Below are 23,129 nucleotides of genomic sequence, written 5' to 3'. Positions count from 1 at the left end.
CGTTGAAATCCAACCAAATTCCAGTCGCAATATGAAATTGGACCCTTTTCTACTGGAGTAGATCTGTTGAGCTCTAGATACCTTGGGGCTATGGTTTTACTAGCTCGAAAATCCCACAGTTTTCCTTAGCCATCCAAAAAGATGGCATTTCAAGCAGACAAGGCCTGCTTGCGGTGCATGCTTCGAGGCAGTCAGCTATCTTCAACAATGCGTCCAATAAAGAAACCGCAAGGGGCGAGGCACTTCGCTTCAGGTTCGCCATTGCATTCCTACATTACCAATTCTAAGGCAGAATTTGAATCGGCGCAAAAATATTGTATTGAACTCCTACAGTATGCAGCCGTTTTCATCCTAGCATCAGCTTAAACCTCCGTGCTAACGAATGCGCCAGGAAATACGACCGGCCGTCGTATACACTTAGCACCTTCATTCCTCGTCACACGTTGAACTTTTACATTGCTCTCCGCGCCCTCAATGTCTCCCTGTCCTTAATCCCAGACAGCACATCCAACCCTACGATCGGTCTTATGCGACTTCAATTCTGGCGGGATACCATCACAAAAACACTCGCCGGCACTCCACCAAAGGAGCCCATAGCCATACTGCTTGCCCATTCACTTTCCAGCCTGGATGCTAGAACAAAGGGGAAAGCCCGCATAAGCAAAGGGTGGTTAACACGGCTAATAAATGCCCGAGAGCAGCCTCTAACAAACACACCATATACCAATATTGCTGCCCTGGACCAATACGCCGAAAACACATATTCCACCCTTTTATATCTGACGCTCAGTGTTCTCCCCCTCACATCATTGACAGTAGACCATCTGGCGTCTCACATCGGCAAAGCAGCAGGCATAACATCCATCCTCCGAGGTCTGCCTTTGGTCGCATTTCCCCCGCCGCCAAACCACCACTCCAACCAAGATCCCTTAGGTGGTCCCGGAGGAAGTACCCGGCAGGGCCATATCACACTTCCGCTCGACGTGATGGCGCAGACGAGGCTCAAAGAAGAAGACGTCTTCAGGCAAGGTGCGGATGCCCCAGGCCTCCGTGATGCTGTCTTTGCGGTGGCGACGCGAGCGAGTGACCATCTCATCACTGCTCGACAAATGCTACAGAACCTCCGCGCAGGCAAGGATGTGGGGCATGATTTTGAGCATGAGGGAGAGGAAGGCCATGAGTACTACGGACACGAGCCCGCAGCCGACGGTGCAGATTCTAAAATGTCGAATTTGGCCGTGCAACTTCAAGACGTTGAACGAGGGTTCGGAGTATTGATGCCCGCCGTATCCACCCAACTCTGGTTAGATAAGCTGCAGAAAGTTGACTTCGACATATTTAAACCGGAACTTCTCTCGACGGATTGGAAATTGCCTTGGAAGGCGTATTTAGCTTTCCAGCGGAGGAAATTTTAATTTGAATCTGAAGACATAAGGCAACAGCGATGGGTTTGGACGATATGTCGTGTATACGTGCATCTACCTACCTCTGCGCGTAGTATTCGATATGCATCTCGAAGGTTCAATAATCCCATCTCCTCATCTACTCATACTGATTATATCACTAAAGCTAGAGGACGCGATTGCTTCTTTATCGATCCTTTCGGCGACGACGTGAACTCCAGATCAACCGTCTCTGCGCTAGCCTCAGCAGCCAGCGCTTTATCATTTCCCGCCTAACGTTCCCATCAGTAAAGTTCCAAATACTCTGTATACGATTTGAAAAATGCAATTAGCACTCACATCAAGAAAACCATTGTGGCAAAGACAAATGGCACTGCAATAATCCAGAAGAATCTATCAAAGTCAGCGTTTTGAAGATGAGAATCCTAGGTAAACGAACTTACGCATCGCTATGATTGTTAACTCCTGTAAACCGAGGGAAATTCATGCCAAAATAACCCTAGCAACATGTCAAACTTCTATGTATGATAAGAGTGGAGCGATATTATCGGGGCTTACTGTAAGAAATGTCAACGGAAGAAACATGCATGTCACTAGAGTCAACTGTTTCATGCTTTCATTTTGATAAGCACCTTCAGCCAAACACATGTTAGCATCTCTAAATACACCATAGTTGTAGGTTGAATTCCACGTACCAATAGTATTGAAAATCAGTTCAATCATATTAGCCGCCAAACGCCGCATTTGATCATATTGTTCTGTCGTAGTAATGCAATGATCGAGGACATCCCCCAGATATGTCTGACACATCGGGCTAATGGACACTGCGGAGGCCATCCTTACCCCTTCTACATCAGGATGTATAGAATTCCTGCTTGACGGGCGTCCTGTAGGCAGGAGAAAATTTGCGGTTGACGAGGCTTTCTTAACCTCGATACCAGAACCCCGGTCACGCAACGAATTGATCACACCGATCATCGGCTGGATGGCATTTCGCAGCACAGAAATCTCTGAAGTTAGGAGGTAGAGAGTTGTGGATTGGTGTATATCCGGATCGGTCAAGACTTCGAGTTCTAGTTCCCCCATGACATCCTGGTAAGCCCTTGTAACTGGAATGGCGAGATCCGCAATAGCATCGAGAATTGCCTGTAGGATCATGCTCGCATCGCAGGATTCACGGAGAATTGTTCCCGGAGAACAGAGACGCTGGACAATGGGACCTTCAATGTCGTCTCCACTCTCCTCGAAAAACGACGTTATGGTGTTATCTGCGTGAAGGAAAATCGACACCTGCTCAATGGCAACCCCCAGCCCTCTTGGACCAAGTACGGCATGACGTTCCATAAATTCCACCCTGTCTTCGTTAGGACCACCTCGGAACCGCTGGAGCGTGCGAATAGCATTTGGTTGCAGGCCCGTTTGACTTGCGTTCCGCTTAAGGCGTCGCTTTTCAAACGTAGGTCTTAGCAAGTCAAGGAGCGCATCCTTTATAACACCACCGACTGTGCCACGTTTGTTGATTCTGTTGCTGCGCGAAGAAGTCCTTGATGTTGTTTCGCTCAGCCTTCCATCCTCCGTATCACTTTCAGCTTCCGATCCTCCACCCGAGTCATAAGATCTCAATTTGATCAACTTCTGCATTTCAAGCAAGACAAACGTGTGATCCGAGTACCAGTCGGTTTTTGTCCGATCTATCGAATGCATTAAGTCCTCAACCGCAAGCTTATGAATCCGCTTTTCCGTAGCCAGTAACCTGACAACATCCCAGCTCAATCCGTTGACATTGATCCACCGGCAAACAACCCACGGCTCTTTCCCTTTCTCAAGAAAACCCGGCAGAGTATCATTGTCCAATTGATACACCCGTATATTATCGTGCGAAAAATCGACCACTGTAATATCGCATCGCTTGTTTATCGATTGGGGTAACAGTGACTCGCCAGGAGCGCGATAAGGCGGAGGGATGGGCTCAGAGGGATCAAGACCCGGTTCTTCTCCAGGGCGCCAGCCCGGCTGGCCAGCAGCGACGTCTGCATAGTACGACTGCGCGGTGTTCGAGCGTCTTGTGCGTCTCTTTACCGAACTAGAGTCGGCGTAGGTAAAACCACAAGGATTCTGAGCACAAGGGGGAGACGACAACGTGCGGTCACGCTTTTGAGATGTCGAGGCCACCCGCGCTTCTAAATCGCAGAGTGAATCTGAGCTATTCTCTGGGTACTGGGCGTGGTTGTATCCTGTGATGCTCATGGTGAACCCTCAGGGCCGCCACGGATTGATTGTCCCCTGCTTGTGGGGCCAAGAGCTGCTGAAGCACGCCGCAACGTGACGTCGAGGAGTGAACGCTGGAATCTGTAAGAGCACAGAGCTTGGAGTTCATACTTGTCGAGAAGAGATAGCTCGGGTCTACGTGGTAATCCTTGAGGGAGAGTTTCCTCAAGCCGCACGGGAAAATTCCTCTCGATAGACTCTTCCCGTATCCAAGCTCCCAAATGCGCTCCACAGCACAGCCCCCGACCAAGGGCAACCACCCTCATGGCTAAACTCACACACTGAGGTATGTGAGTGATTGACAAACTACAAGCCGACCAAGTTACGCTTGCCAGATCACCTCACTGCGAATCAATTCGTTTTAATCATTTGCCAGTGCCAGAGGCACTGCGGATGGCAGATATCGACCGCACTAAAGGGATCAATCCCAATCGCCAGCGAGACGTCGATTAATTAGCCATCCTCCTCAAAGTTACGGAGTAATTGCAAAGACCATATTCGCACATAATTAATAAATATTTGAACTTTAGACAAATGAGATCATCTAATAATACATTGACTTTGGTCATCCAAACAGCATATCCTCACCGCATCAGACATTATTAGATGCTATCCAATACTATTCAAGTCCGCCTGTCCTCCGTCCATGGCGGTGCCGAAGCTACGCCAGCGCCGTCTTATGCACCAATTGTACACCAACTCCCCGTGAGCCAATGCGCCAAGGACATCATTATCGGCCTTTTTTTTTTTTTTTTTTTTTTTTTCCTGGGAGGACGTTACTCCATATATCAGAAGGGCATACTGCCACTGTAGAGAAAGGGGTAGTAGAACATAGGAACGTAGTGCTCAGGAAGTTACATGTACAGTACAAATTTCAGAGAAAGGGATGAAGGGAGTCGAATAGATAGGGTCTCCTAGAGACGAGGCGATGTTTTGGGTTTCCATCCATAGCGGTGAATTGGAAACTGCGGCGTTTTCTCAACGCTGTTGAATCCTTTGAATCCGTCGAGAAGGTTTGGCTCCACCTCCATAAGAACCGCACGCTGGGGCTCAGCATGTGAAGGGACTTTCGACACACTTCGTCGTCTGCTGGCGGACGACCCAGAAGTTGCATTGGATTTATCGGAGGAAGGTTGGCTTTTCATTATGTCTCTGATAATGGCGCGTAATTCCTTGTCGTCGCTGACGATTTGCGCCTTGATGAAAGAGATATCTTGAGCGCAGTCTAGTGAGGACATCACTGTCTTTCGCGGAGTATATGTGTACTTCTCAGGAGCCGGGGGAAGACACGGCTCAATAGAAGGGTCCAGGAAAGCTTGATCGCCTTTCTCGAGCAACTGAGCAATGTCAATACATTCACCCGGGGGAATTTTCTGCGGATGCGAAGGGGTCACGCAATCCATATCAACTTCCTTTCTCAACACATGGTCGATGTCGACAGCCGAGAAGTATGCGCATGATTGAGGCAAGTCATCAATGCCCATTTGCTGAGAGAACATGGCTCGAGTCCAAATGTTTGCAACTTGTAAAGCCATGGCAGCCCTGTATTTATCTTCCTCCTTAACAAGGTACCTGATTTCATCGTGAACGCTAATGGCGAGACGGGCATTTAAATTAAAACGGCGAACAAGGAAATCCATAGATATAATAAGCAAGTGGAGGTAATCGACGCCCGATGACTGGATCGCCCAGTTAATACGTGAGGTCATGAAACTTCCCTTGTTAATAAAGCGCCGCATTAGAGCTTCCGTGATTCCGGCACCTAACACAGGAGTTCGAGGTCTTTCCTGCTCTGCGAACTCTTCAAGCTTGTTGAAAACAAAGGATTCAGTCCCACCTCTCCAGAATGGCGAGTCGCTAATCGTCTTACGAATTGTTCGTGTACCTTTTGTTTCCTTGTAAAGATTGGCTGCGATCACTTTTGTCTGATCGTCTGAAATCGAAGGGTTGAATTGCCGCAGGAGAGTAGCAGCAAACTTGAGTCCAGCTCCGTAGATCCGACCATAGTTGAATACTTTAGCGTTATTTCGAGAGATTCCCAGGATTTTAGCGGTTTTCGAGTGAAGATCGGTTCCAGCGGCTTTGGTGCCCTCCAGAGTCATGAAGCCAATCGCATTACCCCCGTGGATTTGAAACTGGGAGTCGCCCACAAGACTAGCAATCCAAAGCTCTTCGGAATCAACGTCAGCGCCTACAAAAACGTAGCCAGGCGGAGCCTTGACCATAGCCTTGAGTTCCGAGCCAACACGGTTAGCCTTTGCATTGCTCGCCGTAAGCCAGGTATTCTCGACGGCCCTTCGAGTGATCGTTCCCATCGGGATGATCTGAGGCAATATGAAACCCAAATTTGACGCAGGGTTTTGAGATTTTCCATCACGCGATGAGCCAGGTAAATCTTTCTCATAGACGACGAGCTGCGTCATGATTCGATCTCTGGCACTTATCCAATATGAGCACGAAGCATTCATCTCCAGCGCCTCCTTCGCTAATGCAAATTGCGACGAAAGTTTCCCGCCCTCAAAGTATTGCAAATAGCCCTTTGCCATCGGGCTTACACAGCGTGCTTCGGGCCCATCTTTGTGAGGCAGCTTGTAATATACATTGGCCGTGTCAATTTTAAGAACCTCGTTCTTTTCTTCAGACATGTCGCATTGTACGACGGCTTGATGCTGATATTTGTGCACGTCGGCTTTCGGGACCTGGAACGTCCACCCATACTTATCAGACCACACGAGGGGATATCCATCCCAAGCTAGCTTCAAAAGAATTGGCGCAATTCGCGTGCGCACAGTCAAATTCATCGGGCCATTGCTTTTTGGGAAGAGATCCTTGTACCATTTAGGCATGCCGGGCTTCTTCTGGCGTGCAGCTGGCCGGGGAGGATCACCTTTCTTCTTTCCTTTAACCATCTTAATTTCCTGGCCGGACCAGTCAAGTTGCCGTAACCAAGGATCATTATTGTACACTTCTGGTTTATCTCTCACTTCAACTGCTTCTTGGCACAGTTCCTCCAGCCGATTTTGGACATCACTTAATCGACGATGATATGTTTCTTCGGCCCTTTTGATGTACTGGGCCCATGTCTCGTTGACTGGCAGAATTACGGTAGAGAGGTGCCGTAATGCCCCAAAACTCACCGGATGGGGACAGGTTTCAAGAAAATTGGGAAATACTTTTCGGTAAACGCGGTGGGTGATGGAAACATCGGCTGCACAATAATCGAGAAGCTCATCTAATCTCTGCTGTATACCATCTCTGTCAAGCTCGCCAAAGTGATCTCGCTGCGCCTTGTCGATGGTGACATTGCAATGGAATTTAGCGACATCTCGCAAGGAGTTAATGGAGCTCCTTCCTACCCACAACTCCTCCTCTTCTTCACTAAGTGCTTTGTTTTCTAGCAGTTGGCCAAGTTCATAGGAGTCTGTTTGCTGCGCTATCTTTTCTCTTAGGTCACGGTTCTTTTTATGTCTCATCCAGGTAGGTCTTTGTTGTGAACACATTCCATTCACTGCCACATGTAAAGACATCGTATCGAGGAAAAAATTGCGCGATTGTTGTAAATCATATTCTTCAAGTATCCTAGCTCTGTCGTAGCCAATGTTATGCCCCACAACTATCCGCGAATTCGAAGGGTCACCTAGTGGGACAAGGTGCTGAGGGTTTTCAGATTCTCCAAGAAGCCACGGCGAAAGCCAGGCATACCATGCTGTGGGGCTTGCAGCACATGCCATAACAGCAAAGGGACTTTCCTTCCACATAACTTCAGTGTCGAAGGTTAACATGCTCTCGTTGGGGGCGTGGACTTGTTCAGTCGTCCCATCGGCATTGTATTTCGTCCATCCACTCCTTCTAACCCATTTTCGGGGGGCCGGTGAAAGATGAATCAACGAATACCGTCTCGCAAAGTCCAGATATGGCGCAGAGGCGTCCATTCCCAGCTTGTAAAAATGCTCATCCAGTGTCTCGCCTTGCAGGCGAGGCAAATCGAAGGCGATCGGATTAGCGGCATCCTGGGCTTTCCCAAGTAGCTCATGCCTGGTTAGATGGTCTTTCGAAAGGGCCACTAACTCCGGCTCCGGCGGTGTGGGTGGTCGAGGAAATATTTGAGAATGGACATGGCTGCTTAGCTGCTGGACACCAATCTCATTGAATCGTGCAGTCGACGGCACTAAAAAGCAGCTCAGTATATGAAACAATTGCTTGCAACTATGAAAATATACTCACAAGCAAGCGTACTCCTCTTCAACGCGTTGGCCACGTCATTTGGCGCGGTTTGCGACGAGTAATGCCTGAAAAGCGATAGGAGATTTTGCTGGGGGTGAAGAGCCAAGGAGAGCCTCCGAGGCTGACAAGAGGCTCTTAGCAAAGCCCGGGAAGCGCCGGCAGATGGTACCAGCATCCTTGATCAAATGCTAAACCATGCTGTGCGCAAAGGTTGAGTGTTGAGCCGACAGTTGGGACGAGACGACGAGCCCAGCAGAAGAAACCCGAGGAAGAGCTGATAAGGCTGCTCACGTGCACAGAACACAGGAACCTCCCATCAAACCTCAAATACGGTATGGAACTACTCCGTAGTATTGATGGACCCTTATCTTATCGATAAGGACCTTATATAATCAGGAGTTTGCCATCTGATCCCATCTTCATTCATCTCGTCCCGGCTTTATCCAGACACACATAATCAACGCCGCCTATTGTATAATTTGATTTTACTGCCCCTGTTTCTGCCTCTTGTCAAATCTAATCTTTTGCGGTCCACCTTTTGACTTCCCTACTGCCGGCTCTTTCCCTCACTGCTCAGATTTCGAGCTCGTCAACTGACCACCAGCTCAGGCCTCTCAAACGAACACTTTTGGTGCTGGAAGAGGCGGCGGAGGCCGCTGAGGGCTACCATTCTTCACTTGTACTGAGATCACCACCTTCACGCCGTATTTTACACCGTCCTCTCTAGTGGTATCTTTCCCTTACCACATAGCTTGGTCGGGCGTGGGGTCTTTATTTTTGGACTTGGTCTTATGGGAATCTGCCCGTATTTCCAAGACTTTCCACTTAGCAATATTGTCAGCCTCGCATCTCCTTTGCCGGAAACATGTCCCGGAGCGCTAGCGCTTTTGTCGACCTTACGACCCTCGGATCATCCTCTCCTTATAACGGTAGAGACGAAATTCGACCTCTCAGCAGCCTTTATACTCCACCACCCAACCCATCACGATTACATGTCTCAGGGGACTCTCACGATTCCAAAAGACGGAGATTGAATCATGGTGCAGCTGCGGGACCCTCCATACTCACATCACATGCGGGTTCTACCCCGCAAAACAGCTCTGCAGTTGAAGGCCCCGATGTCGAGTCAATTGACCTAACTTCGGTCAATGACTCTACAACTCTTGCCCACGCTTTATCCAAACAACGAGAGGATGCTGTCAAGGCGCAACATTCTGCAAAAGATGAGACTGGTCGATCCGCTCTAACATCTTACAAGTGTCCTGTCTGCATGGATACGCCTGAAGATGCCACGATTACCATTTGTGGTAGGCTTTCGTCTCTCATTCCCTCGTATATACGCCTCTAGTTTGTTGAACAAGGCTAATGCACCTTGCGTTTAGGCCACCTATTCTGCCACAAATGCATTATCGACACGCTCCGCTTTGGTGAAGAGAGACGCATACATGAAAATGGAAAAACGCCCCGCGGAAATTGCCCGGTTTGCCGCAGAGTGCTTACAAGATCTGACGTACCTGGGCCTCGACGGAATCTTGTACCTCTGCAGCTTAAGCTGACAACAAAAAAGAAGCAGTAACAAAGATATCCCGATCTCATAATTTTAGTTTCTCTGTATCTTCTGTGGAGGGTAACTCAAGAAGGACAGTGCGGGACATTCACTGGCGGTTTTGGAGAAAGGTGTCAAAGGGGTTTTAGAGTTTATGCCAGTCGATTAACGTTTCCGACCACCGAACGATTTTTACCACCCAACGACTACGGCTTCAAAATCAACCCTCCTTACAAAACCAGCAATATCTCAACAACCAAATAAGATATTCAAATTAAATATTAAATACTAGTAAATAAGATGGAATATTACATATAAATCTCTATAGATTATCAAAAGCCCTTTGTGTTGGCTTAATAGTACGGCCGAAGCGGGAGCTAGTCGTTTTTGGCTTCTCTGGAATTGGAGCGACAGCATTATCCAAATTCGAAGCTGGCAGGGTTGATTTTGGCTTAGGAGGGTTCTTAGGTTTCTGTTAAGGAGGTTTAGGCCGTTGAACCAGGGTATCCTGGCTTTTTGAGCAACTAGGGCTCTTTACCGCTTTCCTGCCTTCTGAGCAGCCTTCTCTTCTTTGGCCTGCTGGCGCTTGCGAGCTCGCTCTTCCTTCTCAGCTAGTTCAAGGGCTTTACAAGCCTCTCGTTCAACACATTGAGCTTCTTTTTGAGCTTCTTTGGCAGCGTTATTGGCTTCTTTTTGGCGTTGAGCTTCCATATGGGCGGCTTCGCGAGCTTTCTTCTGTTCTGCAACTTCTGCAGCCTTTACTTCTCTTGCAATGGCCTTCTGAAGCTTGTCATGTTCCTTCTGAGCCTGCTCTTGTTTCTTTTTGTTCTCTAATTCCAAAAATTTCTCTCTAGCCTGTGCTACGTTCTTGGGAGAAAAGAACTGAGCTTGACCGGGCTTCTCAGGATCCAAAGCCCCATGTCTCTTCCACACCGCCGTTGCTTGCGTTCAACCCGTAGAGCTTGGGTTAGGCTTTGATTTTTCAACCACTAGAGCTTCATTATGGAGCACTAGTCTCTCAGTAGCTTTAACTAGAAGCTTGATTTCGGAGGGTAGCTGTGGTATTTGGCTCAAGCACTGGCTCAGCATGCAAATCCTAGTGGCACTAGTAGGAGTCTCCGGCATGGTGGCATCCTTCCAAGCTGGGTGAAAGATTTGCCAAAAGCTCGATTTGTTCATTTGGTTGAAGCCAAATCCTCCACAAAGGAAGTCATCCATATATTTGGAATACGTAGAAGATAGTGGTCCAAATATTCCAACATTTCGAGGCTGTAAATGGTGTGTAGAATGGGGTGGAAGGACAGCAAGAAGGATGTTATTCGCATCAGTGTATTCAATATATTTCATGTTGACATGGGATGAATGGCCATCCACAATACACGCATAGAGCCTTTGGATCCGCCTGCTTTATCTCGTGTAAGTTGGTCAAAGCATTTGAGGAACTCAAGGCCAAGGTTATCACTACTCCATCCATTCTCGGAAGCAGCAAAGAAGGCCTGGTCCTTTTTGCATACAAAATTAGCAAGCCACTTATCTTGAAGGTCTCCTGACTCCCCCTTGAAGATAATAAATGGTGGAGGTGCTGTTCCGTCTGCACAAATGCATGCCAGTAGAGATATGAAGTCTCTGCTTCCATCCTGCATTGTTCCTAGTATTCGCCCGGATTTCAAAGCTTCTGTGGTGACAATTCGCTTGAGCATCCTCAGGATTCCAAGTACAAACCCTTTCTCATCAAAATTATAGATGTTTGAGTGCAAAATACAGTATTTGTGTATCTTTTCCTGAAGTTGAGAGATAGTTAGCAAAACTGACACCCAAACCAGCCAAAATTAGTATGGAATTGGATCTTTACAAGCTGAAAGCAATGGTATAGTAGTACGCATTATCCGCATTCTTCCTTTGCTGGTCAATGGCACGTAAGTGTATGCTTTTGATTTCATCTTTATGGCGTTCAATGAAGTGAGAAACCCAGCGCTGTCCAACAAGCAATTTGAGGATATCTTCAACAAGATTTCATAGAATTCGAGGCGTAGGAGGAAAGACTTTGACCGTAAGATTATTTATATAGTCAAGAAGGGATCTCTCTTGCGAATCTATCAATAATTTATGGTAAAGAAGAGAGGCTTCACTTCGGGAGACTTGTAAGCTTTTGGATTGCTGTGCAAGCGTAGTTTCATTGACTCCATATTTTAAAGCTGTATATCTGTAAATTAATTGGAACTTCTTGAGATTCTAAATCCTTAATTGCTTGCTCAATTGCAGCTTTGTTGACCATTTTATCGTGGTTGGAAAGTTGAGGGTTGGATTTTGAAATTGCAGTCGTTGGGTGGTAAAAGTCGTCGGGTGGTCGGAAGCGTTACACCAGGGATATACCACACAGCCTTCTTTCTTTATGATAGAAATAATGTAGTCCGAAAATATTCGATCATCTCCATCTTCTTACCATTGATTAAAATTATTTATATCTCCCTTTATGAGTATAGGATCCCCCCCCCCCCCCCCCCCCCCCCCAAAAAAAAAAAAAGGGAAAAGGAAGGGCGTTCACTAAAACCCTACATCAAGGCACTGATCTGCCAGGACTCCGGCCGTTCTACCTTCCTGCCATGCTCTCCATTGTATTTCTTCTGCTCTTTATTCCCACCATGGCATCTCCCTTCTTCCCTAGCACCATTTCCAGCGCTTGTGTCAACGCCGTAGAATCATATCTCATTCCCAACACTTCCCCAGACTGGCCCTCCACCTTCCGTCCATATACCCGCAAACACTCGATTCCCATCTCTGCCAGACGCTCGCGATCCACACGTGGAGTCCCAGGTCCCTCCAGATGGATGATATGCGTAACATACGCAGTGTACGGGACGGAGATGCGAGGGGGTTGCGATGCGGATTTAACAGGCCCATGGCATGATTCGGGTATTGCCACCGTGCCGTTTACTCTTTGCACTCCGCGGCTGCGGCCGTGGGATTCTTCCCCGGCGCGCACCAGGGCTTCGACAAAATCTGAGGCTGCGAAGGGGTGAGTTGCCGGTCCTGTTTCACGGTCGAGAGAGCCGTTGAGGATGAGAATTTTGTGGCGGGCTGGGCAGGTTGAGAGGGCCTGGCCGACACCACGGAGGATTATGGAAGGGATGAGAGACGTGTAGAGGGAGCCGATGCTATATATTATAGCTTGAGAAGAGCGTATGGCTTCTAGAACCCGGGGATTGGCGGGTGGTTTGATCTCCTGGCCGTATGGATTGATATACCAAACGCGGGAGATGCGGCATGGTAGCTCTTCCACGGTGGATTTGCTGAAAGTAATATTTTTGTTGCGGAGGGTTGGAAGCGAGCCAGGTAAGTGGCTGTCTTCATAGGAGAGGTCGTCAGATTCAGAGTTTAGATCCTCTCCATCGGCTAAGAGAAGGCTTGGTCGTCGTCTAACGGGCTGGAGAGCGGTGGTCTCGCTGGGATGAGAGATGCTGTTTTGACCAACTATCACAGTCCCGTCGGCTAGTGAGGCAGATATGTGATGTGAAAAGTTGGAATTAATAGCTGGTATAACTCGAGCACTGTCAAGTGGTACAGAACAAATGCTGCCCAGAAGGTAAATCGCACTCTCAAAGCTCCCAGTGAAAAGGCGGGCTCCAGTGAGGAACAGATTTCCGACACTAGCAGAAGTGAAATCAAAGGTTGAAGATGGTGGTCGCGCCCGCTTCAGGATCTCAAGATTGAGATGGTTCAGAAATGAGCGGATGAGCTCCTTCTTTGCAGGAGTGATAGCATTCCATAGCGGAGAGGTTCCTTCGACAATGGAATACCACTCGTTGTGCGCAGCATCAGCTGCGGGTGGCAACCTATAATTGAAAAAGGCTTTGATGGCAGCTAATTCTTGATTTGACGGACAGTCTGGAATGAGTCGAACAAGTCTACCTGGTATTAGTTCTGTCAACTGTGTACATCTGATAGCTTGTCAGGCGAGCGGGCTTACTTCGAACATCTCCGATTCCCGGGCCACCAAAGACCCTGATCAGTTCTGATGAAGAGCCGCCGTTGTCACTGATGGGAATGATGTAACTCAGCGGACAGGATCTGTTTTGACGCACGGCTTCGAATACGTCAACGAGATTGTTTGCAGCGCTGCCTCCAGAGAAGACGACGATTCCCCTTGGTGGTGAAGCAACCAGTGCCATCCTGTGAAGCCCCGAATCGTCCCGGATCCCGAGTTTGGCAGAGGCTGTTGCCTTGTGAAAGACTGCTATTTCAGTCAAAATAGGCACATTGCTTGTTCCCGGTGGGAGTGTGTGTGGCCTGGATCATTGTCCAAAAATATTCCAATTTGTCACCAATTCCCTCCTGCCACGGGTCCAAAACCCAAGCTACCAGGCTGAGACGCGCGGTGCAAGTTAGTTAGTTAGTTGAACTAGAATTAGGGTTCCTGTTCCTCGAGCTGACCCTTAATACGGAGTACTGGGTCCATGAGACCCCTAACCAGCCCTAACCCACACTAGTGTTAGTTACATAGTTAATGAAGCCCAGCCACGTGGGTTTTTGAATGTCAAAGTATGGTAATTATTGTTAGTGCCCTGGGCAGGCCAGTTCACCCTGATAGCTACCTGTTTGGGCTTTGACTGGCCTGTCAGCCCCCATGGCCCATAGTCCGCCATCTTGATTCCTTTTCGTCATGCTTTTCCAAATTGTGCTCCATCATCATCCTGAACTCTAACTGCGGATGAATATGATGATGCCATGCACAGATTTTACAATAACTATGATTATCAACAATTTTGGATATTTTCTTTATATCTCTGAATCTGTGGGCCAATTAGCTGTTGGTGGTGGGGAAAATAGCTATAATCACTGCGTACATGCCTGCCGTACATACATGCAATGAATCCGCCGCTAGTTTTTTTTGCGATATCACCAAATTAATACTGTGGCCCCTTTTAGTGCATGAAATAAGTCGAGGTCCTCTTCCAGCATACCTTTTGATTAACTCTTCGCAGTTGTCACAGGGGTTATCATAGCTCTCTGCTATAAATATATTTGATCTGAGGTTTACCCTTTCCCTTGCTGCCTTGTTTATCAAAGAACGTGGGTAGAATTGTAAGGCCCAGAGGCTTCTAATAAGCGGCCTATACAGAAAAACAGACGGAGAAGGAGCAAAAAAGTTTGTAATACTTCAATAGAAGGATACGTTCCAGCGCAATTCCTGTATCTTGGCACCGTATCGCCAATCTTGCCTTTCTAGCTCCAGAAACATTGAAGTCTTTCGTGGGAAATGCAATCTCGCAGAGGAGCTTGTATCGTTCATACTTCAAGAATTTGTCCCAGCATCACACGTCATTTTTATCGAATTCATATCCGTACGGAATACTCCGTACCTCCAAGGAAAAAACATTGGGCTATCCCTTCTTTCTTACACCACGTGCAGTGAAACCGCGCAGGCAGTTTTTGAATGCCGCCAGAAGCCTTGACTCGGCTCAACGCAATTTGCCCGCTCCGTCGAACGTCCACCGCTGTCAGCGGAAGAAAGAAATGTTCCTTGGCTTCATTGTTGAACAGCTTAGGAAATGACAAAGAAACGTCCAAGGAGATCGTATGGGTTCCACTATCGGATCGTCACTCCACGAAGGATTTAGTAAAAAAGGCCATCTGCCACTAGAAATTTCGATGGGTTGTCCTTTGAACCGTCTTGCCTAGGATTAAGCTCTCGCAGGTGATATTAGTTGGGGTTCCAACCCCAGTGCATAACAGTCGTCGCCCGAGTCTTTCTAGTCATCAACTTTGGCACTATGTGAAGGAAAGTGGGTCAGACGGGGCAGGAATCTCGACAGTTGTCTAGCGACGGCGAGCGTAATGACACCGTAACCCAACCGAACAACTATTTCTCTTTGTTCATTAGATCCCTCATGGAGCATGTCATAACCAGCAAAGTTCTCAATCACCCCCGTCCATAAACTTATAGACCTAGGCTCCCTTCACTCATCAGCGGCTGGTTTTGAATTGAAGGAATAAGCCGGCTCCTGCCTGGAGTTGAACTTGTAGGCCTCCTTCAGGTCGATTTCCGCGGGCCGCTTGTTTCAGAGAATCGGCTCAGGTTCGAGCGTCGCCATAGACAACAGAATGGTGCGAGGTTGGGGCTATCATTTCGGCGGGTCTGGAAGTTTTTCTGACTTTACATATACACACACGCTCCCACTCAGCTCCAATTCAGGATTTCTCCTCCTGCAACGCCAGAGTGGGGGTTGATGCATGCCGAGCGCAGATGAGCATCCCGTCAATAGCTACATCATACTTCGGCGAGAACACCCGGTACTGTGTTTATATCACCCACTTTCCTGGCTAACAGCCAGTTTAAGTCCGAACACAACACGAGAACTGTCTGCCCGACATTGATTAGTTTTATTTAACTCTTCTAACGTTCTCACTCTCCTACTCAAGTCAGCAAAATCCCTCCCCAACCTTGCCATTAAAAGGCCTTGAATGCGTACGTACTGATCAGTTATCAAAGATGGCGCCAGTGCCCAGCGGTTGGACAGACGATGCAGTGGAGTTAAAACATCGAGTACCACTGGGGTGACGACCAAAGTGATGGTCAGATGATGGCCAAGGAATAAGGAGTACGGCCTGTCGAATCCTCGGCCGAAGCTAGTTAGTCACCACTAATTAGTCGATCCGGCAACGCTGCAGTTCTCTTCGAGTCCAGCGCAAGTTTTACATCTAGAACCGAATCGAGGACGATGTTTTTCAGTTTGTAAAGCCAACCGACCTAGAAAGCATTAAATTGCATCTCAATGGCATGACCGGAGACGCAGTCGAGATCAAAAGGATATCTCCTGCTTAATAGACGGGATCCGTTGAGCATGGAGGGTGGACAGCAAGTATCTGTGGTGCATTTCGTTTCCTTGCTGCTGCGGGTTGATTGAATACAGTGCAGATTGAAAGTACTTTACCTGGCCCCGCGCGGTCGAAATTCAAACCAAATATTCGCGTAAATGACCTTTGCAACCATCCATACGAAGGATATGCCTGCAGCTTGTCCAGCCTAGATGTACTCCGTAGTTATGCGCATACATGTATGAACACCGTTGTGGGCCTTTGAGTCGATCTCACTTCCTGTCATCATCTCCATTTAGAATCCCCTGTTTGTACCGTACATAGTGGGCAACGCGTCCAATGCAAGGCAAATGCAAACCCATGGGACACTTGACACACTCTGCATGTGTGCCTGCTGTGTGTAACAAGCGGGCTGGCGTAATGAATCGACATACGGGAATATTTTTTGCGGGACTCATTCGTCGGCGGCGAGGTCAGCTCGCCACCACTGAGGGGAAATGGAAACCCAAACTACCAAACGGAAGAGGTCGTACGTACGCAAGTAGGATATGTCTCTGTTTCGATATTGATCACAGGTAATTCTTCTTGAACAGCAGAGAGGCTGTCTTCCATTGGCCTTGCGAAATATACCTTGTTTCAGGGAACGGCACGCATCCGGTTTACACACGTCTAACTATCTGATACTCGAATATCGACTGTCTGATCTAAGACATAGAGGCGATCTTTCGGCTGGGGCATAGTACCCTTAACCTCGTTTTGCAGTTTTTCTTATCAAGCTCCACTGGGTTAGAGAGATGGACGAGAAGTACTATATCTATTCTAGCGTCACCAGACAAAGGCCTCAAGTATATGCCTGTCCCTAGGAGCGAAAACACCGACAGGTTTGGTTCAACGCTAAAGAATAAGGTTGTCATAGCGGGGAAGAAGCCCGCCCCGGAAACAGACGAACCGCAAAATGGCTTTCCCGAATTGGAAATGGGCAATTCTCACTACAGGTGAATGATAAGAGAGGCAATATACAGAGCTTCTAATTTGTTTTCAAAAGCTCTTGGGATACGATGTTCAACTCCTCTTCTGATGCTCCTGCTTCCGCATTTGGAGAAGCACTCGCCATGATCTCAAGCACTGGAATAGATAATGACTGTGGTATTCTCTATTGTGGCCTTCTGGAACGGAAATCCCGACATTACTGTCAAAGTTGAAGAGATTGCCAAGTTAGCTGGACAATGCGCGTTTATAGATAGCATCCTGACAGTCATCCTTCCTCTGCAGGCTATCCTCCAAAGGTCAAGCTGCCTAGGGAAGCGCAATGCTCTGTGATTCGGACCCTTTGTGAGCTATCGGACCACGCTCAGACTGCAATTTGGTCTTTGGTGTGGATAAGGAATTTACGGGCCTACTCTCTGCTATTTCACAGTTTAAGATCACAAACCTTGAAGTCATCTGTAAAAAGGTGCTAGTCGGAGGAATGATGACAGATGAACCTATTGGGCCGGAAAAAGGTTCTGTGATGTTTGTTCTGGAGTGTTCAGTGACACCAAAGACCGCCGATGTTGTGAAGATGAAGAGAGGTGTCCAATTAGCGGGATCGGAAATTTCACTTAGCCTGTATATTGACACCCTCGATGCCATAGACAATATACTGGCATGGCTTGCGGCGCTGGCAATGGATGACCTGACGTTCGTGAAGACCCTTCTTCAGCAAGAGAAAACCATTGATGGCCTTAATCCGCGACGAGTAACAATCGGATTGGACGCAACATATACATCTGATAAGCGAGTTGTCATATTTCTGCATAGACATAGAGGTATCTAGTAGCTTTGGCCAAGATCAAGATGGTAAAAAGCCTGTCTTTCTCCTTTCACACTCCTAGATAAATGGGCATAACAAAACAGGAACGATTCGGGGAGTATTGTGGAATTGTCAGAACATTTCAAGAGACTAATTTGAGATATTAATACCACTGTATACTGTGTGTGCTAATTTTATCTCTTCCTAGGGTGGGATCAATCTCAGAACCTGTCCTTCAACTCTCCTGTGAGGCATGGTGTGACTTCAATCCCATTCCGGAGAACCCTGGTACGTCAATCCACCTCGCCAGTGTTATCCCTGGTCAAAACATTGACATTCCAGAGGGTAATCCATCAGAAATTATCCGGGCCTACGCCAGCATCTCCCAGGGAAAGCCTTGCTGTTGGGGAAACTTTTAAAGGGCTGCGAGACTGGTCTTCCAACTCCATTGCACAGCCTTTTCTCAATCACATCGAGTTAGACGCATCCAGCTGGTGGAGAGAAATTATAGGCTTCAGATTTAACCTTGAATTTATCGCGGGCGTTAAGCCAAGCTCCCACTCGTGACACAGCAAGGAGCCCATGTATCTGGATGGGGCGTTAGGGTATCAGCGATCAGGGTAAAAGGGTAGGTGAACTCCAGCAGGAGAATACCAGGTATCTCGTGCTAACCTCCGTACCTAACTTATATACGTGTGTGCTCCGTATAGGTAGCAGGTAACGTCTCGTCCATAATGAGATTCGAATATGGATACAGAATCTTGGCTGGTTAGTTGGTTACTGGAGGCCGTTAACTAACTAGTTACTAAATTGATCACGTGAACACTTCGATTAATCCTGACTACTCCGTACACATGATCACTGTTCATCTATCTGGGTATTATTTTTACTTTGGTCATAATAGTTGTTCAGTCAATTACTTCAATCTTTGATATATGCACTTTGATTTTTAGGTACATTTTTTTACTACCCTATTATCCAGGATGCTGCTCTGATTCTCATGTTCCTACTGCGATTACTTTTAAAACAGTAACTACCTGGTGAAAGCTTTATGAAACAGGCTCCAAAAGAGCGAAAAACCCGAAAGGCCAGGGACTTTCCTGCTGATATTTCACTTCCACATCAATTTTTATGCTCGTCGGGCTGTTGTATGATTCCACCTCCACTCCACTCAACATGAAACTCATTTCCGGAATCTTCTTCACCGGGACATAGCCCAACGTGCTTCGTGGTATCAACGTCAACACAAGTTTCTCGTCATTACTGAACTGTGCGAGGACATTGAACCGGAGATTCGAGAGCATCGTTGGCCCTGTCCCCTTGTAGTTGGTCATTAGCGGTGCTGGGCGCCCAAGTGGGATTGACACTTTGAGCTTTTCCATGTTAAAGTTTTGGGCATCCTTTTCGTACACGATCGAAAATATGAGGTCCTGTTTTCCCTTGAGCATAGGAATGCTGGCGCCTGGCTTTTTACCAACCGGGTAAACAGCATAGTTGAACACGGGAGCACTCGCTGGGCCATCAGCAATGTTGGGAGATGTGACATTGAAAATTGGCCGTGGCATACGGAAATGCGGAGGAAGATGCAGTGGTTCCTCTAGAATTGCTCTTTTACGGGCACCAAAAGCAGGGTGTGGACCACATGCAATAGACTGTGGTGTAAACTCGATCGTTGCCTGAGCACGGATCTGCCGTTTTGGAGACAATGCCAAGGTCCGGTACTTATTCTCAGAGGCAGCAAAGAGACCAGGGAATTTTTTCTTGTCTGGCAGGGAAATACTAAGTTGCCACCGTGGCTCGTTGAGTTGGATTCCCATTAACGCTGCCGTCGGGAACGGCTCCTGATACCATCCAGGATGGTGCTCATCTTCGAACGTTTTCTTGATCGTTTGGTGCAAATCGTTCGCAAAATTCTCCATGTTCAAGCACCGAACATCATCTGTTTTTGGACTCGTTCCCCAGATAAAAATCGATCCGTGTGGATTTGGGGTGTTGCGATGGATCGTATAACTTATTGGCGTGGTGCGGTTTGGATCATCTGCATTGGGGTCGGTATAGACTCGCTTATAATCCATGTCGATATACTCCGCAGTGAGCGTCTTTGCGGCAGCGAAGTACTGTTGGTGTGGCGGCTCTCGCAGAAATAGCGAATGAAACTCGGGTTCGACGGGCGCCTCGCGCATGAGGCACAACATCGTGTCCGGTCCCACCATTTCATGACGGAGTACGACGGGAGCCCACTCGTGGCTCGGAGGGGGGTCAATGTCCACAACTAAGTCGGGAAACTTGGTCACTAGTGCGGAGCGCACATAAAACCCGTAACTTGGTATCGGGGGACGGTACTTCAAAATGGGGATCTCGGTTTCCAGATAACGGTTGATTGCTGCCTTGATAGCTGACCTCAAACGGTCGTCGCTACGGTCTACGTGATTGGCAAGGCTCAGGCCTCCATCGACCATGGCACTTACCCAGTTATGATCAATTGTGAAGAACCGCAGACTTTCCTGGGGGACATGGCTGGGGTCGGTGATCAGATAATGTGGGGGCACATCGACCAAATAGTATCGATCTAACACCCAGCGCAAAACAATCATCCAGTCGGTTGAAAAAGGAGTGTTGTACTCATTGTATGGTATGTCCTCGCCGTCTGTGCTACTTGCGACTTTGTATGCGGCCTTCTCCAGGTAATCATCAATGATCGGGTCAATCTCTTGACCCTTGTATGTGAGATCGAGGCGAGGGAGCTCCTGCCGGAACCAACGCATTGCCATCCCATCGGATTTGGACTGGAGAACTTTCTTCTTTGGTAAACTCGCCACGATCTCAATGGTACTGGCGATTGTCTTCACAACCTCTTCACGGGTCTTGTACGCCGATGGCACTCCAAGGGAAGCGGCCCGGGATTTGATAGCGTGCAGTCGTGCCTCGTTTAACGCAATATCAAAAATCTGCTTTCGAACTCGGGATAGTGCTGCAGCAAAATCCTGGTTTGCCAACGCAAGTGTTTTTCCAAGGTTCCAAGCTGCAGAATATGTAATATCCATGATATTGAGTTCTTGATCAAGGATTTGGAGTTTTGTTCCCGTTGTGGAGCTCAGTGGCCATGGAGTTTCTTTTGGGAAGTCCACCGTTGACGGGGCAAATGGGCCCCTGAAGAACGCGGCCGTGACTTCGCCAGTTTGGATTCGATATCTCGCCAGTGAAAAACCGTCGTTGAGCCTTTTTGCTACACGGTTCCCAACGGGCCCGCTCAGCTGGCTCAAGTCCTCCTTGCTAAGCTTTGGTGTCAGTGCCGTAAGGGTTTCTCCCAAGTAAGTGAAAGCATCCGCCACATTTAGAGAATCGGGAGGCAAGCATGTGAATTCCCAGGCGTATAGAGAGGACATGCACACATATTTTTGATTCTTAACTGGGAAGTTCATAGCTTCCACGCCTTCGATATTTACCAAATGGGCAACCACCGTTGTCGGCTGTTTTATCGACAAGGGACCGGTTCGGTGGCAAACAACCACCGAATAGGCATGATCTTCGTCGTCAGTCGTGGCCGCTGAAGGTGTGCCGTCCAGATGAATATGACGGAGGTGAGCGAGAAAACGGTGGTGATACACTTCACCTGTCGTTTGCGCCGGATCCCGCGCCCCATTTTTATCATACTTTGCGAAGAGTGAATTGAACAATTCGGACCGAAGGAATATTGCATCAGTTTTCACCGTCGCTCCATCAGCTTCTGGGTCATATACCACGGATGTAGCCGTGTCCTGTAATTGGGACACATCCGCGACCAACATGTTGATGCTAAGGGTACCGCTTTGTTTAGCATCCGTCTGCGAAGGAATTTTCTGAAATATTGACGAGATTTCCGATTGGCTTAAACGAAGCTCATCTTGTGTGAACAAAAATACGGCCAGCCATGGAACTCGGTTGTTATTGTAGTCGGCAGGATGTTCTTTCTCCGACTTCCAGCTCGCGATTCGTTCCCAAGGTAGTGTCGGGTCCGTAAACAAGACATTTGGAAGTACTTCTCCTCTGTCAGCATGCCCTTGGGGTGGATAGATCGAATGTATGGCGCCATCGGGCAAGGAAAACCGAGGTGCGATAACATTGAACTCATGCTTGCTTGGGATGGTCTTTTTGTCTGAGCCAGTATCGACGTGTTGCTCGACTTCGATTTTGTGAACGCCAGCAGCAAGCCCAGGTACATAAAACGAGAATAACTGTTCCTCTCCCCGTTTGATTCCAGGGGTTGTATCCTCGACCGTCGCCCGAAGCGATCGAAGAACTCGTCTCCCATGACGCAGTGCAAGATGGCGAGGCGAGCAGTCAAGTTTTCTTGGGGCTCGCCGGAGGTCCATGGTTGATTGAAATCGTGATAATCAATAAGCTCTTGTTACCCGTGGCAATGAATGTGAGATGGTGCGTATTAATGGGATGATATTACGCTTAGCATATTTGACAATTCATTTTTCTAGCCGACTTTCGGGACGGTCGGGAATATGTCCAATGGTCAATTCCTTGTTTTTAGGCTTTCAAAAGAGGCCTGAATCGTCCAAAGTGAGGGGGGATGCTATGTGAGAGCTTTTTCTCTGGATTATTCAGGGATGGGATGCACAACACCATGTTTCCATTCATGGATTATTTTTAACTGCATGTTGCATGATGCCGTCAAGGTTCGTGCAAATTTAGCCGGCATACAGAGTGCATCCACCCCAAAAATCAACATTCACCTCCCTTGATCATGCAGCCGTCTCCGAGCATAGTGGTCTGGCTATGCTCATCTGCATCAATGCAGCGAATCATCCGTGGATCTCTCGAATCTCCATTGGGCCCTTGACAATATGAGGTCAGTCGGTGGCCTATCCATTAACGAGCCAACCTTCCCGTCCGTTACGCAGTTGTCCCAATGATATCAGCCAGCCACTTGGGCTGGCGTCAAATGGATATCAAGATTCAAGATCCTGATAAGAGAGCATTGTATTTTATGGGCTTGCAACTTGGCACTATGATGCGCATGCGTCCACGCATGCTGGTGGATTAATGCTCCCCCTCAGTCGAACACCCCCCTCTCTCCCCCCCAAAAAAA

The 23,129-nt window shown here is 48.0% G+C and overlaps 7 protein-coding genes across 7 annotated transcripts; 3 read left to right on the top strand and 4 right to left on the bottom strand.

Annotated features, from left to right (window-relative positions):
* Positions 1-141: 141 nt before the first annotated feature.
* Positions 142-1,415, top strand: D8B26_007700 (uncharacterized protein; the record flags this gene model as incomplete). The annotated part of the gene is made up of 2 exons (XM_066125612.1): positions 142-332; positions 392-1,415. 2 exons carry the CDS (start codon positions 142-144, stop codon positions 1,413-1,415), a joined length of 1,215 nt encoding a protein of 404 aa, XP_065981696.1.
* Positions 1,142-3,738, bottom strand: D8B26_007699 (uncharacterized protein). The gene is made up of 5 exons (XM_003067197.2): positions 2,099-3,738; positions 1,962-2,035; positions 1,847-1,902; positions 1,743-1,796; positions 1,142-1,675 (listed from the first exon to the last, which is right to left on the bottom strand). The coding sequence occupies exons 1-5, from the start codon at positions 3,648-3,650 to the stop codon at positions 1,591-1,593; spliced, it is 1,821 nt and encodes a 606-aa protein (XP_003067243.1). The 5' UTR covers positions 3,651-3,738; the 3' UTR covers positions 1,142-1,590.
* A 430-nt stretch (positions 3,739-4,168) lies between these two features.
* MIP1 (DNA-directed DNA polymerase gamma mip1) lies at positions 4,169-8,070 on the bottom strand (the record flags this gene model as incomplete). The annotated part of the gene is made up of 2 exons (XM_003067196.2): positions 4,169-7,839; positions 7,896-8,070. 2 exons carry the CDS (start codon positions 8,068-8,070, stop codon positions 4,586-4,588), a joined length of 3,429 nt encoding a protein of 1,142 aa, XP_003067242.2. The 3' UTR covers positions 4,169-4,585.
* A 284-nt stretch (positions 8,071-8,354) lies between these two features.
* Positions 8,355-9,701, top strand: SLX8 (SUMO-targeted ubiquitin ligase complex subunit slx8). The gene is made up of 2 exons (XM_003067195.2): positions 8,355-9,202; positions 9,278-9,701. Exons 1-2 carry the CDS (start codon positions 8,761-8,763, stop codon positions 9,469-9,471), a joined length of 636 nt encoding a protein of 211 aa, XP_003067241.1. The 5' UTR covers positions 8,355-8,760; the 3' UTR covers positions 9,472-9,701.
* A 2,275-nt stretch (positions 9,702-11,976) lies between these two features.
* Positions 11,977-13,777, bottom strand: D8B26_007696 (uncharacterized protein). Its single transcript, XM_003067194.2, has 2 exons — positions 13,409-13,777; positions 11,977-13,350 (listed from the first exon to the last, which is right to left on the bottom strand). Exons 1-2 carry the CDS (start codon positions 13,608-13,610, stop codon positions 12,032-12,034), a joined length of 1,521 nt encoding a protein of 506 aa, XP_003067240.1. The 5' UTR covers positions 13,611-13,777; the 3' UTR covers positions 11,977-12,031.
* A 3,948-nt stretch (positions 13,778-17,725) lies between these two features.
* D8B26_007695 (uncharacterized protein) lies at positions 17,726-18,073 on the top strand (the record flags this gene model as incomplete). Its single annotated transcript, XM_066125611.1, has 1 exon — positions 17,726-18,073. The coding sequence occupies one exon, from the start codon at positions 17,726-17,728 to the stop codon at positions 18,071-18,073; it is 348 nt and encodes a 115-aa protein (XP_065981695.1).
* Positions 18,074-18,211: 138 nt separating this feature from the next.
* D8B26_007694 (uncharacterized protein) lies at positions 18,212-23,119 on the bottom strand. The gene has a single exon (XM_003067193.2). The coding sequence runs from the start codon at positions 22,399-22,401 to the stop codon at positions 19,099-19,101; it is 3,303 nt and encodes a 1,100-aa protein (XP_003067239.1). The 5' UTR covers positions 22,402-23,119; the 3' UTR covers positions 18,212-19,098.
* Between the last annotated feature and the right edge of the window lie 10 nt (positions 23,120-23,129).

This window comes from Coccidioides posadasii, chromosome 4 (genome assembly GCF_018416015.2).
Source record: "Coccidioides posadasii str. Silveira chromosome 4, complete sequence".
Taxonomy (NCBI): domain Eukaryota; kingdom Fungi; phylum Ascomycota; class Eurotiomycetes; order Onygenales; family Onygenaceae; genus Coccidioides; species Coccidioides posadasii.
The sequence above is the reverse complement of the archived record's forward strand: the minus strand, read 5'-3'. Positions and strand labels throughout refer to the sequence as shown.

Bases quoted from the DNA above. Each gene is read 5' to 3' on its own strand.
- SLX8 (XM_003067195.2), top strand. From the start codon at position 8,761: ATGTCCCGGAGCGCTAGCGCTTTTGTCGACCTTACGACCCTCGGATCA. The intron at 9,203-9,277 runs GTAGGCTTTCGT...CCTTGCGTTTAG, and splicing joins TGCCACGATTACCATTTGTG to GCCACCTATTCTGCCACAAA.
- D8B26_007699 (XM_003067197.2), bottom strand. From the start codon at position 3,650: ATGAGCATCACAGGATACAACCACGCCCAGTACCCAGAGAATAGCTCA. The intron at 1,903-1,961 runs GTAAGCCCCGAT...ACATGTTGCTAG, and splicing joins TTCCGTTGACATTTCTTACA to GGTTATTTTGGCATGAATTT. The intron at 1,797-1,846 runs GTAAGTTCGTTT...TGACTTTGATAG, and splicing joins GTTAACAATCATAGCGATGC to ATTCTTCTGGATTATTGCAG.
- D8B26_007696 (XM_003067194.2), bottom strand. From the start codon at position 13,610: ATGGCACTGGTTGCTTCACCACCAAGGGGAATCGTCGTCTTCTCTGGA. The intron at 13,351-13,408 runs GTAAGCCCGCTC...AACTAATACCAG, and splicing joins GGGAATCGGAGATGTTCGAA to GTAGACTTGTTCGACTCATT.
- D8B26_007694 (XM_003067193.2), bottom strand. From the start codon at position 22,401: ATGGACCTCCGGCGAGCCCCAAGAAAACTTGACTGCTCGCCTCGCCAT.